This window comes from Chelmon rostratus, chromosome 11, assembly GCF_017976325.1.
Source record: "Chelmon rostratus isolate fCheRos1 chromosome 11, fCheRos1.pri, whole genome shotgun sequence".
Lineage (NCBI taxonomy): Eukaryota > Metazoa > Chordata > Actinopteri > Chaetodontiformes > Chaetodontidae > Chelmon > Chelmon rostratus.
The window spans coordinates 9,287,916-9,308,457 of NC_055668.1; the positions used below are offsets into that span (position 1 = coordinate 9,287,916).

At 44.5% G+C, this 20,542-nt stretch overlaps 1 protein-coding gene across 7 annotated transcripts in view; it reads left to right on the forward strand.

Moving 5' to 3' along the window:
- macrod2 (mono-ADP ribosylhydrolase 2) overlaps positions 1–20,542 on the forward strand; it is a 407,625-nt gene that overhangs the window by 117,041 nt on the left and 270,042 nt on the right. For all 7 annotated transcript variants that reach the window (XM_041947057.1, XM_041947058.1, XM_041947062.1 and 4 more), the window contains exon 4: positions 6,359–6,388. In XM_041947057.1, the coding sequence (XP_041802991.1) occupies positions 6,359–6,388 (30 nt within the window). The remainder of the gene's footprint in view (positions 1–6,358; positions 6,389–20,542) is intronic.

The following is a 20,542-nucleotide window of genomic DNA, read 5'->3' on the forward strand; positions in this document are numbered from 1 at the left end:
CAACACAGAGCTCCACAAACATGGCATGGGTTGCTCTAGATATTAAATCCTGGTCTGAATATTTGCTATTGCGTTGGGTTGCTCGTGCATGTGGTTGCGTGTGTGTCTGTGTGTCTGTGTGTGTGTGTGTGTGTGCGTGTGCAGGCTCAGTAGCAGTGCCTGTTAGGAAGGCTGGTGGAGTGGAAAAGTGTCTGCGTGTGGAGCAGCACATTATTCCACTCAAAAAGAATTTGCCAAAGTCGTTCACTCCACTGACTCTTTGAACATCGACGTGTCAGAGCTGACATGTTAGACATCAGAACACTATGGGGAAGAACATGTAATGACCATCTAAGTGTCAAGCAGGCCTACAAATGATCGGCTCCGCGTTCCTCTGAGCTATTTTCTTCATTACTGTAGGCCATCCGTTTGCACTTCATTGTGTTGTAGATGCTAATTTGTGCCTGTCAAATTAGCTGTGATTTCTAATTAAAGCAGAAGAATGGAGAAAAAAAATGATGTGACTCCCGGTTACAAAGAGCAGCTCTGTTGACCTAGTTTGTGCTTTTATCTGGGACAGTTTGTGTGTTTGCGATCACATTCGCTAAAATCAGAATTCCTCTCTTGTGGACAGGTAAGACACGCTTCAAAAGCAGCAGGGTGTGATACTGAAATCTGATGATATGAAGCACCAAACAGCTGCTGCAGAACAGCAAAGATCGTCCCCATCACAGTTAATTTGACTCAGATATATTTACTGAAAGTCCAGCCAAAACACCTTTTAAGATTTTCGGTCACAGATAGGCTGGTAGCATTAAATAGAGCAGTGGCGGCACGGTTGAAAAATTGCACCAAGATGCTTTTTTTTCACTCAGCAACCAATCTATTTGCAACATAGCAGGTAACCTGAACCATAAAACTTTTTTATTAGTATCTGTACCCCACCTTTTATCCCTGAGTCACAGCAGAATACACTATTAACCTCTGAGCTTATTGAGAAGCGTGCGAGAGGCTAAGGATAAGGTGAGTGTGTGTTCGATGGATAGAATATTTAAAGGGTTCAGTTAAGGTGGCGGGGTGCAGAATGTAGACAGTGGATCTGTTTACTGCCTTGAGGTTTTGTGGTTATGCACTAGCACTTCCCATTTAACTGCATGATCTAGGGCTCTGCTGACGACGCGGCGCGCACGCAGCCCAGATCCACGCCTCGCTGCCCTCTGCACACACAGGACTCGCACACTGAAGTGCACACAAGCCGTTTTTATGGATCCTCTGCAAATGCATGGGCACGGTGAAACAAGGGGGTGGTTTTACCAGTCCTGTTTGCTGTGTTTGTGTCTGTGCCGGCTTCTCGACATAGTGCCACGATCCATAAACCCCGCCTGCCACGCTCTCCGGCCAGGGTTCAGTTGTCAATATATTCTTGCTGTGAAAATACACAGCAGCGGCCCCGCCGCATTGTTATTGGCTGAGGGATAAATGAGGTTGCAGTGGGGGTGAGGGGTTCAAAGGGCAGACAGGAAGTGGGTGCTCCCACAGTGACAGTTCAGGCATGTGTTTGACAGGCCAGCCTAATGCTGTGAACTAGCACTTCCTAATGACCTGCCATCTCCAGGCAGTCTGGGGAGCCCTTCCTCTGAGATTTATGGCCCATGTTGTGGTTACTGCTGGGACAACTCTCACCAGCACTCCTGACAAACTCCAAGTCAACGCCCCCCCCACCCCCCTCCGGCTTCCCTCTTCCTTCTCGTTAACTGGGTCATCACAAACCTTCAAGGCTTATCTTTACAAGAAACATTCAGGTGGTTCTCTGAAATATTAAAGCTCAAAGATCACTGCAGTGTTTTGGCTAATGTGATGGGAACATCGTAATTGTTTTTGAGATGGAGATGTATCTGTTCTCTGTCCTTGAAGAAAAATTGATCCACGAGATCCTCGAGGGGGCCACGCACCAGCGGATGCTGAAAAGTCAAAAGCCCATTAAACAGACATTCAAACAGACAACTCCACATGTACGCACTCAACCACTGTAGAAGAAACAGATAATGGTCTTCAGATAATACTAATTGTTGGCTCTCCCACTGCTTCCCCAAAGGCAGAAATGTGTTGATCCACCACAAGATTGCCAGACTGAGCCCAGGGCAGGCACAAACAGCAAGGAGAGCTAGTTTATAATTAATACACACACTATAAAATATGCATTATGGGGTGGATGTGGCCAAATATGGATTTCTGCTTTGATTTTCACTCAGGATAATTGAAGCACTTCTCAGGCAAGTCATACTGAATAAGGGACAAGCTCACAGCCTTTGGTGCCAAGAGCGTAGGGCCGCTCTGCTGTAGGTTAGCCTCTCTACCAGCTGTTTCTTATTTGTCTCGTGCTTGAAGACGGATTGTTAAAGCGAGTCCCCATCCATTTTGGGATTTTAATGTCTCCCCTGATATGCATGGCTGTGGGCTGAGCTCACTGACTCCGTAGGTTACAGATATTTTGTGTGCACAAGCAGCACGGCGCGCTAAAGATAAACTGCCGAAACATGTTTCATGACATTCGGATCATTAAAAGGAGAGGATGCCGGGAGAAGGGGAAATGAAAAGGCATAAAGCAGCGTTTTTAGCCCTCCCTACTTCCACATTTATCAAACCCACTGCCGAGATGAGATGGCTGTCGAACGCTCTTAATCTCCCAGTGGGCCACTGCCGCGATCGCACCAACTCGCATGTGGCTGGAAAGCGTGTAACGTCCCACACTACCCAGTTCACTACTACCACTACGCGACTTCACACACATCCACACACGCACACTCAGGAGAGTTGTGTCAGACTGATTAGCAACCACATCTCCAATCTCTGATTAGATGTGGAGTAAATGAAGCACCCCCCTCAGGTATGCATTTCCATAATGTCAGGTAATTAAGCCCCAGTGTTTTAATAGCTCAGGAATAGGAAGACTCTCCAGGAGACTAGACAATGATGATAGACTTTGCTGAAAACTAGCATACTATTAGCTGGCACTGAAACTATTGCTTTCATTGTACTGATGACAGATAAACGATGACAAGCTTAAAACAATTACATCATAAGGAGGGTTACATATACTGCCATGCATACTGCATGTCTGGGCATTTAGTCTTCTTAGTCAAAGAACTATTTTAGTGTAGTTTCCATCAATGAAACTGTTGACATTTTATTTTATAGCCATCACATTATATTAAACGTTTCAATCTAATCCAGCCCAGACCAATAACGTCTCAATTTTATCATTATCAATCTGATTATTATGTGATGAAAAACACAGGTTGAATGACTAATAATGCAGATTTGTGGTCTGATCTGGTGGCCTGATGTTATCAAGTTAAGGAATTAATCCAGATTCAGTTGATACCAAATCCAATCAAATTCATTTTGATGGTAATGTGTCACCTGTGTTAGTAATTTAGATGCTCAGGTGTGGGGTGCATACTAGGCTGTTTATGGACTGCAAGGTGTAGAGTTTTGGGCTAGGTAGCTCGCTAGCTTCAGACTGAAGCTCCTACTGCTTTGTTAAATAGACTTCAGAAAAACTAAATAAGCTGTTGGAACATCAGTGTTTCTCAATGCAGTACATTCAGTGCTAGTTTCATTCACACACACACACACACACACACACAGACACACACACACACCAGCATATAACTGAAATCTGCATTTACAGACACACACACTCTCTCTCTCTATCTCACTCAGGCACACATGCATACATACTCACTGAGTCCTAACTAAACTGAACTAGCTCATTGTATGCTGCCTGTGTAGTCCTGATATGGCACATGCAGCACAGGAAATGGGACTGCTGCAATAAAAAAAAACCCCACAGTAATATTTTGTCTCCTCTTTTTTGTCAGTAAAGAAAGAGATTTGTTTAGGTTTTTATGTTTTCAACTACAATTCTATTGTGGCCTCTTTCGTCAACTATGTTGCATGTGGACATAGTCACAGTTAGCGTTCAGCGACGCTGGTGCCGTCTTGTCATTGTCGCGTTTCAGTCGTGGAAAAAAAAAATCATGATGTACATATTCATAGTTTTCACTAATGAAATTAGCACCGGCATGAAATCAACGGTGTCTCTGGCTAGCAAAGCCGTTTGCCTTCCTTCCCACATTTATCCGTGCCTCTGCAATACGAGCAGAACATTTCCTGTTCTGGAAATGCACATTTGAATTGTGTGCTTGCTGTTGATAGCTGACAGATTCCAGAGCTAAACAAAGGCTGCAAGAGCACAAGCATCTTTTTCATCACAGAAAAACCTGGAGAGGTGCTATTGTAAACATGACAGTGGATTGTCAGTACATCCCTGTTTGAGTTGCTGGTTCTTGTGTGTGTATGTTATGCTCATACTGTATGCGCGCGCGCACACACACACACACACACACACACACAACAAAAGCCCTTTGATGAAACAAATTCTGCAGTGGGAGAGCTTTCTTTGTCCCCGTGCCCACTCATATGTGTGGTGCTCAAATGAGAACAATGCGAAGCCATAATGGTGCCACAGAAAGGTGTGGAAACTGAGTGAACTCCACACGTCCCCTTCCACACGTAATCAGCCACAGGACTGCAATGCAACACCATACGTTCATTATCTGTTGCTTGTGCACCAGAACGTTTTTCGGGAAATAATAAGCTTCTAATGGGGTAGCATTCACAGCTAATGATAGCCAATGCTGGAGCTGGAGCTGAAGATCATTAAAGGCATGTTGCAGTGTATGATTCTTCCAATGCCCGCTGTATGAACTACACTTCAAACACATAGGCTACCTACTTTAAGTAACACCTAAATTAACAGCTGTACTTTAAATCCTCTCTAATCTTTCTCCTCTCATGTGCAACGGATGTCTCTAACTGACAGAGCAAAATGGAAATAGGTTCATTTTTAATGATACGCTCTCCACTTAGGCACCACGTTACCTTCTGTTGAACTGCTAAGCTGCGGTTCATGTTGGAGATTCACATGGTCAACACCGGGCTTGGTCACACAGCGTATGACAGCTAGGCTTTGCTCTGAGGGTGTGCTTCATTTTTGTTGCCTCATTTCCACTGCATGGTGCGGCTCGGCTCAGGTTGACTCATTTGGAACAGTTTTTTTTTTGTTTGTTTTTTTTTTGTGTTGTGAATTGTGGATAGCACCCACTACCTGGTACTTTTCATGGTATCACCTTGGCTGAGGTTGCAAGCGAACTGAGGCGTTACTGAAAGGTGGAAACACTTCAGACCTCTGCTCGCTCAGATTGTAATGGAGCAACCAGAGTCGTCTCATCGTCTGGGTTCTGCTGTTGGACTTTTTTCACCAGTCTTTTGTCTTTCTGTCTTCAGCTGAAACTAAATGTGTCTCCTCACTGACAAACAGCCGTCCCTATGGTGTCCTCCATTGCTCCTGTGTTTGTGGCGCGTTGCACATAATGTCACGGCAGTTTCACGCAATCGGCTCAGAAAAACAAAATCAAGAGAAGTACCTGGTAACAAGAGCGAGTCGAGTCGAGTTGTGCCATGCAAACAAAGTCTCACGCTTTAAGATCCCAAGTTTTGCACTAAAGAGCTCCTCTCACCTCATGTCCAGTGATTTGTGTGACATGTTTCCATAAAGAAACAACCGCAGCCCACAAAGCCATGGTGAAATGTGGATTCCCCTGTTACAGTCGTCTCAAACCCCAGGCCACTGTTAATTGCGTTTAATGAACAATGTTTTATTGAGCATAACCTCTGACATATTGCCAAGGAAGAAATCTGCTAAGGAGTGTCTATTGAAATTAGCTGCTGACTGAATCACCAGTTTGTTGCCAACTTGCTCGTTTAATGTTCAAAGAAAAACACTGCCGCACACACCGATCGCTTTTGCCCACTGGATGTGTGATAAACAAGCTATTGGATGACATTCTCGTTACGTGTTACCTTTGGATGACTGTGGTGTTGTTTGAAGCTAGCATGAAAATGCAAAAAAAAAAAAAAAAATTGCCAGGTAGAGCTATGCAAATGTGTGATTACAGGTTTTTACTGAGAAACTGATACAAAAAAAAATTGTAACATAGCTGCATAATCATTCAAGCCAATTTCAGGCTCCTCTTGGCGCCAGCCGGTTGTCTTTTGAGGGGTTGTGAAAATAAACTGAATGTTTTCATGAATCATTCTGTTCTGTTTGTCAATCTCAGTGTAACTTCTCAGTCGTACTTCTATTCATTAGCTTAAACAAATGAGTCGGGTCAAATAATTGTATTTATGAAAAATCACACTTGTGCAGAATCCAAGCTTTAATGTCCAAATATTGCCGCCTGTATTGGATGATCAGTATTTGCTTTCTCTTTAAAATGTACTGACTCGTTGTTTTTTTTTCCCCTCTTTTCAGCAAACTCCAGTCTTCTGGGAGGTGGAGGAGGTGAGTGAACACCTTTTGTTTTTCATACCAATCGCATCATTGGCAGCTCCTGTGATATTAAAGCAATTAAAGTTGCGCTCATCAGATCCAGCATGTTGGCACATCTGTATTGTTCCGTGGGCTCACGGCAGACTTTAGTGTCTGTTTCGCTCCGAGTGCCTGCGTTAAATGTGGCTGGATGTAAGGCCAAAACATTAGAGCATTGTGCAGTGCAACCTTGCACTGTGCCACATTGAGAGATGGTCATTACTTTAGCAGCCTGCCGAAGAACATTATCATCAAAGCAATGGAGGAAATCTGAGGCAGCCAAGCGTGGTGTGGGAATAATGGGTTGGGAACTCCAGTAGAATGCTACAGCCCAATCCCACTGTTCTTCTTTCCTGAAATTTGACTTTTGCTGTGACATGATTGAAATAATCATTCTTCGCCTCAGTAAGATGAGGTCGGGGCAAAATGCACCCAGATAAATGCGGAATGTTAATTTTTTGTCCGAAGGGGACTTTTTGATGATATGTTGGGATGATATGACAATGAAATAAGGTCAATGCTTCAGCCCTGTCTGTTTATCCATCTGCTCCGGTTGTCGCTTTAAATGTGTCACCGTCTCCAGACAGCCTTCAGTTCCACATAATGGTCCCAAAGAAGGCATTAAACATTAATACTTCTTATCTATAAAATGTTCTTATACAGTTTGTGTTGGTGTTTGTGTTGTAGGACGTTTATCTCAAGTTTTTCATGCAACTAATGAGGACAACCTTCACTGACAGTTACAGTACACCAGATATTCCCCATTTATCCACAGTGCATGTGTATACGTCCGAAACTGTGGATTTTTTGCAAGTATAGAACGAAAATAGACATAATTATGTGGTTCACTTGCTAAAATGTTACACTGTATATGATTTTCACTGTCAAACTTTTCCTCCAAATTACACAGTCCTTCTGTAGAGTCGTTTGGTTAAAAAAAAAACAAAAAAACATATTAAGACAGAATTCTGAACTCCGCAGGATGGCACTTCCTTCTGTGTTTATTTATTTATTAATTAGGATTTGAACACCTGGCATGAAATATGAGTCATCACAGGCGAGGGATGTGCACAAAGCAACATCAAAGCCGCCGCATAGTTAACTGCTCAGTGCACACGGTGTCCATTAGAGCGTACACAGAGCTGTTGAAATCTTATTCACATCTAATCACACACCCTGGAGTGGCCCTCATCTTGTCTGCTACATGGTTGAGTCTGCAAACTTTCCAGCCGTCGCTGCGTAGCAGTGCCGCATCCTAATGTGTCTCAGTGACATGGAGAGGTCCTCAGCGCACATCCATCTGAAGAACTTCTGTGATTGAGATCAGAGGTCACGAACATGCGTCTCCATAACCAAGCCAGGCCCCGTAAAGTAGGGAACACTGTCCTCCTGATTGGTGCCTGTCTCGGCTGCAGCCGCCTCTCAGCGCTCATTTGCCACGTACAGAGAAACAATAGAAGCAATTTTCTTTGCCATTATGTTTTCATTATTGTTATTTTGCGGCAAATCACCTTTTCACAGTTCTCCGAATCTGAGAATGCGCAGCCTTGTTGATTGATCCAGGTTCTTCTTCAACTAATAACAGGCGTTAGGGTATTACAGATTGCTCCATTTCAACACAGAAGCAACAAAAATGAAGTGGAATGCACAGCTGCCAACACTGAAATGTGAGATCCTTTGTGTCAATTAATGTCATACTTTGCAAGAAAACATTTCAGTTGATTGTGACCTGCAGCTGTGCTTATTAACTCTAGAGGAATTCTAATTGTAGCTAGTGCCTTTTTTTGAGAGCAAAGCCTCTTTTCATTCTTAATTGACTCCCAGCGATGCTATTCCTGCCTAGTTACTGGCACAAGATACAAGGTCAATTAACTGTAAAAGACTAAGACGCATGTTTTGACATGTTAATGATGACCACAACAAGTCTGTTATTTTATTAGTTCTTATGTGCGCATTCTTGTGAAGCTTGTTTTTGTTACTTTGGCCATGCCCAAAAAAGAGGAGATGGTTATAACCAGGAAGCGATTTAACATTATCAACCAGAGAGCTGAAAATGGTATTTCTTCCCTATAACAAAGCTCTGCACCATTTGTCTTTTATCTGCACGAGGCCAAGAGGGGTTTTATCTTCCAGTGTCTTTATCACTGGAAGGTGCCTGCTAAACCTGCAAAACCTCTCTCTCTGTTCTCACCCTGGCCCTCCCTCTCCCTCTATCGTTTGGCACGTGAAGACCTCCTGCCTTGGTGGCGGTGAGGATCGATGTAAAGAGGAGATGTGCTCTCATACAGGGCCGGCTTATCTCCCAGCTGTCTTCTCGGGGCTCTGCAGAGGGGCAGCTTCACAACAGGATGATCCATCATGTTGGCCTCACACACCTGAGCCGTGTTTAATTCTCGCAGCTCTGGAGGTGAAAACTGGACTCAGTCTTTAGTTTATGTATGAAAAGTTAGTTTACCGCCGACGCACTTTCAGAAGTTCTCCTGGCTTTACGTGGTTTGGAGGAGTTTTGTTATTCCCCAATATGTGTTGGCATTTTCTGAGAGAAAGACGTCACCTCTCTGTGGATCTGATCATTAACTTAGGTGTGATACTTGGTCACAGCAACGGGTGTAAATCACAAGTTTTGTCACAATCCTGTAGACAACCAATGGTTATATTTGCTGATATCACAAAATCTGCCATGATACGTTTTCACTTCTGATTGACATGAGGTGATATCATATTTAACACAATTAGTTACATGTATGTGCGTACCATGTTTTATATGACCTTCATATCAACAGCTTCACAGCAAGTAAAGCACAGAGCCACAGCAGGGGCAGCTTAGCCGTTAGTAAAGCCATTGAACTGACACTCAGACAGAGATAGAAAGGCAGACAGCGTGAATCTGCCTCACACTATTTGGAAGATTGTACAGAGTCCGAATGCAAGTTTCACTGAAGCCCTGTCTCGATGGGATTGATGTCTGGGCTCCAGAGTACGCAGTTGCTCATGAAAGCCGCCGTTCTCGACAGCACGGTAAGGCCTCATGCCTTTGCAAATGACATCTGAAATGGCAGCTGTGGTGCTCATCCCTCTTTCAGAGTTGTAGTTCAGTTTTTGCAGGAAAAAAGCGGGTGAGCGGGCGGCATCTGACACGTTAACGCAAGCACGAGGGTCAGTGCTCGGTGTTTACTGAGTATTTTACCTTGTAAACAGCATTGTTTCACGTATCTTGAAGATGATGACCGATGTTTTAACCTTGCATCGATGGATCAGAATCCCCCAGTGACAGCAACTTCTTATGCTGGTGATTGTTTAGTTGGCGTGCAGCCAGAGCAGTGTGAATAGGGTGGAAATAAGTGAAAATAAAGCCCTGGGTGAGATTTGTCCTAACCCAAAAAAAACATTATTATGTTCTAAGCATTAGTTATGGAGACAAAAAAAAAAAAACTCCAGAAAATATTTTTATGCCCTGATGCTCTATTAAATCCTTAGAAATCACTGATGGGAATTCTCTCTGGGTTGCATGTCTTCAGTATTATGTACACAATGGGGTTAACCAAAATAGCACTGTTATCTACGTGAGACATGTTGGTCTCACTGGGATTCCATACGTACGTAGCGGGAAATAACAATGATCTCTGATAATGGCACACTAAATGAGGCCTCTGTGAATAGAGGGTAATTATGAATGGTACCAGGTTGCTCGTGTGATGTGTGTCACAGCAAGCCTGGATGCTGGCACAGTCCCAAAAGGACAGACCTAATGTAAACATCATGTTGTCTATCTCTCCTCTACCCCAGCCCCCCACATTTGTCTTTTTCTCACACACCCACTGGCACAGGCACACACACAAACACGTGGATGCAGGCGCACACTCAGCCATGTAATGATACCATGAAGCCCCGTGTAGCCAGAGAGAGGGAGCTCCTCTCGCCTTTGATGTCTCCATCCAGGAGGGGAATTGGCTCATTAGCATTCTAACCAGAATCGTTGCCCATTTAGCACTAGGCTTTAACTAGACCACCCAAACAAATCGTTCTCCTCACGTTGGGCCTCCTTTCTCTGCTGCAGTCAAGCAGCAGGGCACATGCACGGCTGTTTTGTACGTCCTGACTGGGGCTAATTTGGCCACGGGCTGCTAACGCTCACTGAACTCACCAGCCTTTGTCATTGCTTACATAACACGAGGCAGTAGTGCTGTGTGCCCCCAGCTCTCCTCCCTCATAAGTTTCCTAAACAGTGGTGTGAGTCATGGCAAGTACCAACACGTTCTAATATATGGGATTAATTATGCTTGCTGTGATCATGCCTGGCCGTAGTGGTGCTCATGTGGTTTTTTGCTGTCCTCTGCAGCTAAAGATGTCATCGGATGTAGAGTCACTGTGGCATCACAAGGCGCTGCTTAGCGGCTCTGCAGGGAGAGTGTGCATACAAAGGCCTGTAAATTACAAATCTAATTAACACAAGGAGTATAATGTCCCAGCTCTGACCTTTGGGTGAAATGTGAGAACTTGTAATAAATTTATCCGACCGCAGAAGGACAACATCAGCATTGCACTTTCAGCAGATCCGCACGGTAACTGCAGGACTGGCTCTTTTCACAGAGCACTCCAGCATGCTCAAGAAAGAAAACTGTATCCAGTTTCGGACATGTTTGGTTAATCCCTTATCAAGATTCCTAAGTGCTTCGCCGTGCTTATCTCTATCTCTATTCGTTATGCAAAGAGCTCTGTTTTCTTTTCCTGTCACCTCCAGGTGAACCATTATCCTCTGTCTGGGTCCTGCCCAAGGCTTGTTTATTGAGTAGATTTGAAGGGACCGGGGCATGGGGATCTGCGCGGGGGGAGGGGCAGAAGTCGAGATATAGGCCGGTGTTGTGTGACGGTTTGGTCTAGATGGCCTTATGTCCCTGTCAAAAACCATCTCAGCACTCTGGAAGCTCCAGAACCCCCCCGTATGATTAATCACTCAAAGATGACATATTATTCTCATAACTCATAAATTGCACACTATGCTTGACTGATGGTCCTCGGTTCGCAGATGGTAGTAACAGCCATTAGCATAACTTATGACAGAGATAGTGTATTTCCCTGTGGAGTAGCCTAAATAATGTAAAATGATAAATTGAATGCAAAGATTCCTCAGTCAGCGCGGCACCCTCGGGATTTACTTATCTCCTCATATTTAGTGGGCAGTTAGTTACACTCTGATCTAGGTCCACCTTGTATTTGTGCTGTAATGCTCCATGTGCTTTTTAAAGCGTGTTGGAGGCAGCACTGATGTAAATGCGTGTCTGTCCTTCTCTCCAGAATAAGCCCTGCTGTTAAGATCTATTTACTAGGTCAGCTCACAGCATAAAGACACATGTATTCTCTTTTCTTTGTCTTTGTGTGATTTAAAGTCAGGAGAATGTATATGCCTCTCATTTCAGTAGACTGTGTTCAGCCCAGGGCTTTGCAGTTCGAAGTGTTCGTGCTTGCTTTTCATAGTGCCATCCAAATGTGGGACTTGCATAGGCTTGAGCCAGTGATATTCATTTAAATAATTAAAATTTTAAAAAAGCGTATTTGAATTGGCCTCGTTGTTGCATAAGCAGAGAAGTCATTTTGTAAATTGCACTTACTCAGTGAAATTATAAAACGACTTTATGCTACACATCCCAAGTGTAATGCACTTCTAAGTGAGTTTTTGCATTAACACTGTAATGCTACCACCCAAGTGTTGCCTTGCCTTTATTAAATGTGTTAACCAGTATACTAACTGCATAATGTGCACTCCACTTAACCCCACAGACAAGTAGATCCTTTTATTTTTTGTATCGACTAAATTTATTCTGTTTTAAAAGAAGAGGATGATCTATAGGTATTATAGATCGTAGTTTCTTGCCTGTGAGTATTTTTAATTGAAGATGGTGAAACGTGACTGCATGCATATGCAATTATATCAAGCGCAGTGACATCTCAGTGGAAACAGTCATTATATTGAAAAACTATCATGTGAGCACTACCCTCATGCTGTCACCCAGTTATTACACAGACGCAGAGATGACGTAATTTAGAGGGCATTCCACTGAAATTAGCAAGACAAGGTCATCCTGTGGTCTGCCGTTTGCGGTACCCAAACAATGATGGAAATTACATTTCAGCATGAAAGCCCCTTCTAATGCCATCTCCAGCTCCCTCCTGCCACCTCAGAGAACAGTCACCATGAACACCCCCCCCCTCCGCCTCCAATCAGCAGTGATGGATGGACTAATTGATGCAGAATGATTGGGCCATTCATTTTAGCCTACAACAGAGGGCTCCATATTTAGGATTAACTTTGCATTATAATGGGAAGGGAGGAAGAAATGGTCAGGGAGTCATTGAACTCTAGAGGGAAAGAGGGACAGTGTTCAGCGTTATAAGAAATGCGGAGACGAAAGGAGGGGAAAAACAGATATAGCGCAGTGGTAACAGGACTGGTCAGTTGTGTAATGCTAAGCTTATGAGACATAAGAAAGTGCTCCAAGGGATTTATGCAGAGGTGTGTACCTGCGAATAAAAGCAAGGGAGAGGGGCATATAGCTGCCACGTGTCCTGGTATCCCTCTCTCAGCCTATGAATCATTCATCTCTGTCCCCATGTATAAATCAAGCTGCCGGCCGTCGCCCACGGCAGTCATGTCATTAGCTAGTTGACGGCATCACTTGATCTCTGGCACTGCAGTGCGGGTGAGGGAAAGGGCCTAACTTTAAACAGCACACATACCAGCATAGCAAACTGTATGAAGCTTTCGGTGTCTGAGTGTGGAGTAGTTAACCAGGACCACACAGAGACACACTTGCTCATAGAGACGTTCCTCCTCTGACACTCACTTGCACTTTGCTATCAAATTGAAACCACTCCAGAGTGTGTGTGTGTGTCACAGAGAGGGTCTGTACAATGTATCTGCATTATACAGACACTTTCTGAGAGTATTTTAGTTTGTTGTCAATTGTGCTTGGCAGCTGGATTTACCTGCATGAGTAAAACAGCTTTTTTTTTAACTATACTTTAAATGAATTAGTGATAATGCATATTTCAAGTGCTTTTGATTCTTGAAAACATAAGTTGACTGTAAGGCTTGTGTCGACAGGATAAATGTACCATTTTCTTTTAAGCCTTAAAGAGCTGTAAAACATGCATCTTTCAGCCTGTATTAACTTGCAGTGGATTTAAAAATCTGAGAGGCTGAGGGGGAAACGGGTTGGTATCTCTGTGATGAGAATTGCACCAGAGATTGTCTGTACCCTACACACCCATTTTCAGCATAATTTTCACACTGACACAGCGTCTCGCTGCCTTTCGTCACTCGGGGTCATTCGAGGTGGAGGACTTCACCCCTCTAGAATCTCTCCCATCGTATATTGAACCACAGGACTGTGAATGTCTGGAGCCTTATCAGTTTGAAATGCTAGCTCTGCCAGCTGCAGCTCAAAACCTCAGGGCAGTAGCCAAGCCTCGGGGCAGCTGATGCTAGGGAGTCTCTGAGTGCGGTTGCACTTTGGCTTACAGCACAATGTGTTTAGAATTATCATTAAACTATTTTAGAAGCAGCTCTCGTTGTTTTGAAAGTTCTGGCATGTACATATGTGCATGCATTTTTCTGCTTTTGCACGTTTTCAGGCAAACTCGCCTGCAAGGAAACAACACAAGCATACAGGAGACCGTCTTGACTTCTCAGAATCATTTCGTTGAAAATAAATATATGTGATGCTGTAGTCGGGTCCTCGCCTTCCCTCAGGGTTGCTGCTGTAAACATATTGCAGCTGCTTGTTTTCCTTTGTGTTCGACCTCTGCAGCCTCTCTCTCGCTCTGTTTGGTGCTCTCTCTCTCTCTCTCAGAGGAAGAGAGGTGGCCTTTGACTTCAATCAGGGGACAGGAAGAGCGATATTCTGCAATCCCACAGCATATTGTGCCCCTCATGTATATTTCAAGCACTTAGTAATTCACATGCTTTTGTACAACAAAGGACTTGCACCCCAGTTTAAGAACCGGCCACCTTATTCTGTCTCCCCTCGTTGTATGTGAACTGAGAAAACCACCACAGGGCCTAAAGAAGTGGGCAAGAAAGTGTCAATTTAGTTCTCTTCCACATTGCATCACACACGACCTCCCCCCGCACCCCACACTCCCCTCTGTGCACCAGCATTTCTGGGTCAGTTGTTGAGCTTTTAGACAACTCAAAGCATTACCAACCCCAATGTCAGAGCACATTTGTGTCCTGCGAGGCTTCATTGTGGCGGTTTTGGGGGCAGATCCTGCACTCGGCCTGTCCATTTCCTTTTGCATGCATGTGTCTGTGTGTATTACGCGTATGCGTCCGTGTGACTGCGTGTTTGCATGCCAGTGTGTCTGTCTGAATTTGCAAGTGTGTGTGAGCGTGCTTTTGTGTGTGTGCGTGTCTGCGTGTGAGATTCTTATTCTGGGATAACTGGACGCTGAGCTGTCTTGTCAGTTGACTCAGTGGTCAGTTTTGGTCCCGCTGCCCCCAGCAATGCAGGATGGAGTGATGAGATCTGACAGACGCGGACAGTTCTTAGCAGGGCACTACCCCATCCCTTAGTCTCGCCAATCACAGCGAGGATGCTACAAGGACATCACAGGAGGCTCAGAGAGCTTAGCCACATGCTCACAAATGATTCAGAGACGGCTGACATGCCAATACACCAATCATATGAAACCCTATTATTTTCAAGACGTTTACTCGGGTTGTTGGAGGAATCTTGCAAAATATATATTAGGAAGACAGGACACCTCCAACAGCAGACAGGTGGGATGATGGGTAAACAGAAATGAGACATTCACGATCAAAACTACTGGTTCTGTTTGCTTTGAAGTCGTAGAATTTAATTCCTTAACACAGGGTTTCCCTCCGTGCCATCTACTCTCTATATCTAGTGGTGAAGGTAATTGAGGAGCTAGTGCAGATCAATGGAAGAAATTAGCAGGACATTGCCAGTGAGCAAAGCCATTAAATCAATAAGCGGCCACCAGGCCAGGCAGAATAACCTCATCCTAACAGCCATTCAGTTTAGACAAACTAATAGTTTTGCTGTTTTTTTATATGAAAACTGTTTGCAGCACAAAGACACACATATTATCGGCATTTTAATAAATAAAGAGAGCCGCAGTTGCCCACAGTGGTTTTCAGGGTACTCTGCTGCACTTGTGCTGCGTGTGGGTATGGATTGGTTCAATATGGCACAGGGTTGTTCTCTTTTGGTGTCCAGCTACAATGAACACATGAGACCACACACACAATTGGTGGGAGGGAAACTATGCTGACTGTCAAGACCAAATAGGTGCAATAACATGTTTTATTTAATCACAGCAGTTACTAAATTACTCTCCATTTTGAGATGTAAATGTACCGTGTAGCATGCTGTTATGTTAACTATAGCTGGCTCATAGATCTTTACCCTAACCGCGACTGAAAGCTGATTGCTCTCTGGTACCTAATGTTTACAGTAGTGTTGGGGCGGTGTATAGATCTGAGGTTTGAGTACATGACAATGCACTCATAATAATGGGTCTTTGAACTAGCTGTGGGCATAGAAGAAGGAGAATATTCATGTAAACATCTCTAAAGTGCTGCTTGGTGGTGATTAGTGGCACTTCTTTGACACTTCCTGCGCAGAGGCTGACCCGCTACGGTGGCCTTTTGCCAACTAGTAACAAACTGTCAAGCTTTCTGCATCTCTCATGGGGCAGCCTAGTTAGCTGTGTCTGACAGGCCGCTTGCCTACAAGTGAGGTTTCAGCCCAGGGAGGGCAGAGCGAGCTCCAGAGGAAAGCTGTCATCTTTTTGTCAGACCACAGGGAAGAGGAGGAGTTTGTCTCTCCCTCTGTCTCTCTCTCACCTCTATCTATCTTTCTCTGTGTGTCAGCTCGCTCCCCTGGTGCAGATCTTCACTTTCCCAGTGCCTGTTATGCTGCACTCAGCCTGGCTGTGCAGCATAAACAGGCGGGTGTCAGAGGAAGAAACGCCAAGCGTCCCCCAGGAACCGGGCGCGCCGTTGCGTTAACCCCCTCGCTGTTGCCTCCTGAGGGCCACAGCAGCCACCCCAGTATGCTAGCTGGGAGTGACATCGAGGCAGCCAGCTGGACTGAGGTGAAAGACGCTCCATGTCCTTCCTTAGGGAGAGATGAGCGTTTTTACCGCAGGGATGATGCCCACCACTCCACCTAATCCTCTTTTCCCAGACACTTCATTATCACCCGCACACTGCTGCCACAGTATGTGTGTGCAGAAAGATCTCTGAGGATAGCCGCGGAATCTCATGTAAAGGTGGAGAGAGAGGAAGGAGCATTGAAGAAGAGGAAAAATGAGGGCGAAGGAAGGCGGTGTGAAGAAGGCAGGGGATACGCCGAGTAAAAGCTGTGGTGGAGGTGGAGAACAGATGTCAGGCGTAGTGGGTGGTAGTGAGAGGAAAACAATTTGCGTAATATCTTCTCATTTTCCTTTGCATATTCATGCGTTTTCCCTACAGAAGCAAGTAGCAGGCAAAACCGAAAAGGAGTCAGGGGAAAACGAGTCCTCTTGAGGGCTGCTGCGTTCATGGAATTCTAGTTGACGATTAGTTGTCACACAAGTAATTGCGTTTAATGATTTGTCTGATTATGTTCATTGTATGCCACTATAAAGCCAAAAATATGCTCTCATATGAGGTGAATCAAAAGAACATGTGCAACAGCGGGCAAGCTTTATTTCCCTATGTTTTTTTTTTCCTGAAGGAAACACACCTAACTCAGTTTCTGTTCTATTTCCATCAACACATTTGAACAGAATTTGCAGAAAATCTGCAAAAGGAAATGCCAAGTAATGTACATTATCATCCATTACCATTCAGCAAATATTAGCAGTGAAGCGCCTTGAGATAAACAGTTGGTAGCGCTAATTCTCCACTCAGATGCCATTAAAATGTAGCAGAAGAAGGGCACAACGAGCCGCCGTCATTAAAAAAGCACCAGTCAAACCTTAAATGGTAGAAAACAGGATGGAAATAGTGATGGAAATATGACCTTTCTTTTAGTTTTATCCAGCTGTTTTTATCCGGGTAAATGGAAACGTTTCTTATGATCACAGTCAGCTCAAACAGTTGCAATGACGCGATAATGTAATAAAAAGGCCGAGATAGCTCCTTATCAAACACAAGTGTTTGTAGTGTTAAAAAAGCTTTATAGGTCGAAAAATAATGAGAATTTTAGTTAAAATAATTATACTAAACATGCCATGTTTCATGCCATGTGCAGAGGTGTCTGCTGGGAAGAAGATTTATTTCTGAGTGGGAGAGAGCAGAAAAGCTATTTGAGCCCACTGAAACATGTTGGCTCTCTACTGTGGGACTCGCATTAGGACATGCCATAATTGATGGAGGAGCATACTTAGCAGTAATAATGGGCATTATAGGGGGTGGTATCAAGACATTATTTTCAGAAAGCTCTAATTAAGCTTTCTGCTGCGGCTTTGGCGGAGCACTGACTGTCCACTATCATCGGGAGTGATTTCTAAGCCTCTGATAAACACACTGCTTGCCAATCAGTTTGTTCTGGGCCTCCCATCTGCAGGAAAAATAAACAAGTTCATCAAACAGCGAGAGACAGAGCTCCTCTTCACCGACTCTCGTCCTGGCCCCGATGAAACAGCAATCAGCTCGGTACCACAGGGAGGCATTGTGTTTACAGTAGGTGGATAGACTGCTGCAAGCTAAGGGAGATTAGACCTTTGAGACCAGCTGAGACATTCCCACCAGCAGCCAGCCCCACTTGCGAGACTGCAAACAAGACCCAATCCCTTCCCCTGAACCTCTGCGGCCGTTGGAGTGATCAACACCACACTGACACTTTCCCAAAGCTCTTCAACCATCAGAGCAGCTAGGAGGTTGTCGGCTCGTTTAAAATAAAGAGCCTGCATACACGTGGGCGTGTGACTGTCGGTGGTGGAGATACGACAAGGTACACACAGCTGTAGTGCTAATCTCTGATTGTATCTAAAGTGTGTGTTTGACCCCCCCCCTCCACAAAAGGTCAAGATGTGGGTGAGTTAGGGCTAAAGCAGAGCAAACAGTTGACCTCGATGCCAGCAACTTTACCTTCACCTCACCAAGTTCACTTCCTCCCTTGTCAGTTGTTTGAAATTAAGCTTCTTCTTCTTGAAAATTGGCCTCTTCAGAACTCGCTGGCAATGCCCCAAAGATGAGGCACATTCCACACTATCTGCTTTCAGACAGCGTTCTGTGCACTACATAAAAAAGTAAGCCTGAAGGAGATACTGCAGGATCGAGTGTGAATGTGAGCCTCAGCTGACAGCCCCTGGAACGTGTTTCTCCCCCTTCGGTGGGCAGCGGAGAAAACCTCACCAAGCGTGACAATAACAGAATGCCAAAACATGGATTGGGCCAAATGAGCTGTGAACGCAAACAAAGTAGCGAATTTGTTCCATGGCGTTTGGGGTGGACATGTGTCCCCTCAGCATGTTAAATTCTGCACACGGTCTTACTGACAGGCAGGCGGGCAGTGAAAAAAGGAAGAATAATTAAGGAGAGATACAAGACGAGACAGCAAGACAGAAGGTAAAGAGAGCAAAACAAAACGGTAATGATGATGTCGGCCCAAGGATGTGTATGTTAATTGTTCCGGCGCTGCAGTGTTTGAAAGTGTTCATGTGGGTGCGCTTTCAGTCTGGAGCCCATCTGAGATTTGTCATGCCTTATGGTAAATTTTTGAAGCGTGAGCTGTGCCAGTGGAATGCTTGCTCTGTTTCGTCGTCCCCCTGAGAATCTGCCTTTTTTTTTTATAACTTCTGTTTATAACTTCATATTAACTCATGAATATTCGCACAAGTTTGCGTCTGACTTATCTTCGGGTGTCTCCGTTTCCTTGTGCTCTGTGTTATTCCTGGACCACGCAGGACTGTCTCTGCAATCCAGAGTCTGGCGCAGCTGTTAAATGTTTTATTTACTGAGCCTTGATGAGATAAGAGCTGAGTGTTTTGGAATGTCTGTCTGAGGACATCAGCATGCCTCTCTGTGTGTGTATGCTTCTTTTAAGTGCTGATTGGTCATTTGGCATCCGTCCCCCAACACCTAAATGGACTCTTAGAGCGACTCAGGAAGGCCATAAACATAAGCAGCCGATGGCAGGGCTAGTCTGAAAGGAAAAAAAAAAAAATCCTAATAATACACAAGTCTTTTGAATCGTTCCACTGGGCTGTTCTACAAATGGATTTTCAAACTTTTAAGTGTTGCTGTTTTGGCTAGGAGCCTCACACTATGCAGGGCCGGGCTGTTGTGTATATTGCACTGCTTTCCACCCTCTCTTCCTCCATGTGAGACTGAGGCAGACCAGTTTAGGAATCAAAAGGGCCAAACTGCATGGAAAATGGATCTGTGCTGGGTGGCTTGTTAATTCCCCGGCGTGCCTCCTGAGGTGAATCGCTCCCGATGCGGACGCTGCCTTTGATCATTCACAAAGCATGTCGCAGCAAGGTCTGCACCGGCAGCCAACAGATGGTCATTAAATCATGCATTTTATTTTACTGGAGCTTTTTACATTCCTGCAAGATCTGCGAGCTTTTATTGCTGCCATTTAGGGTGGCTACCACGCTGATTAGAAACACGCAGAGGCTTTTTGTGAGTGCGCCAAAAACAATGTGCATACTAACACTGCATTAATTTGAACTCTTTTCCCTTTGCAGGGTTTATTGTGCTCTCAGAGCACACAGAAGCGTAGGTGTTAGACAGGATTAGCCTGTGAATTTTTATTGATTACCGGAGGTGTACTTTAGTATGAGTTCTAAACATTATGTTTCTTCAGTATGCATGGAAATGTGTTTAAGGTGTACACTGAATGTGAGCAGTGTGAAGTGTAGCGTGGTCTGTTCTAATTGGGGGGGGGGGGGGGGGGGGGGTTTCCATTGAACCTTACAGAACCTAGTTCATCATCTGGCCAATAATGGCAGATTTCTCACCTCCAGTCAACTGTGCTCCAAAAGCTTGTTAATCTTAGTGTCAGTCAGCGTCATGGACAGAGAAATGCCTAATTACCTTTGCTTGATTGGCTACTGAGCAGAATAGGAAATCCACCCTAATGATATATGTCATCTGGACAGCATTTCAAT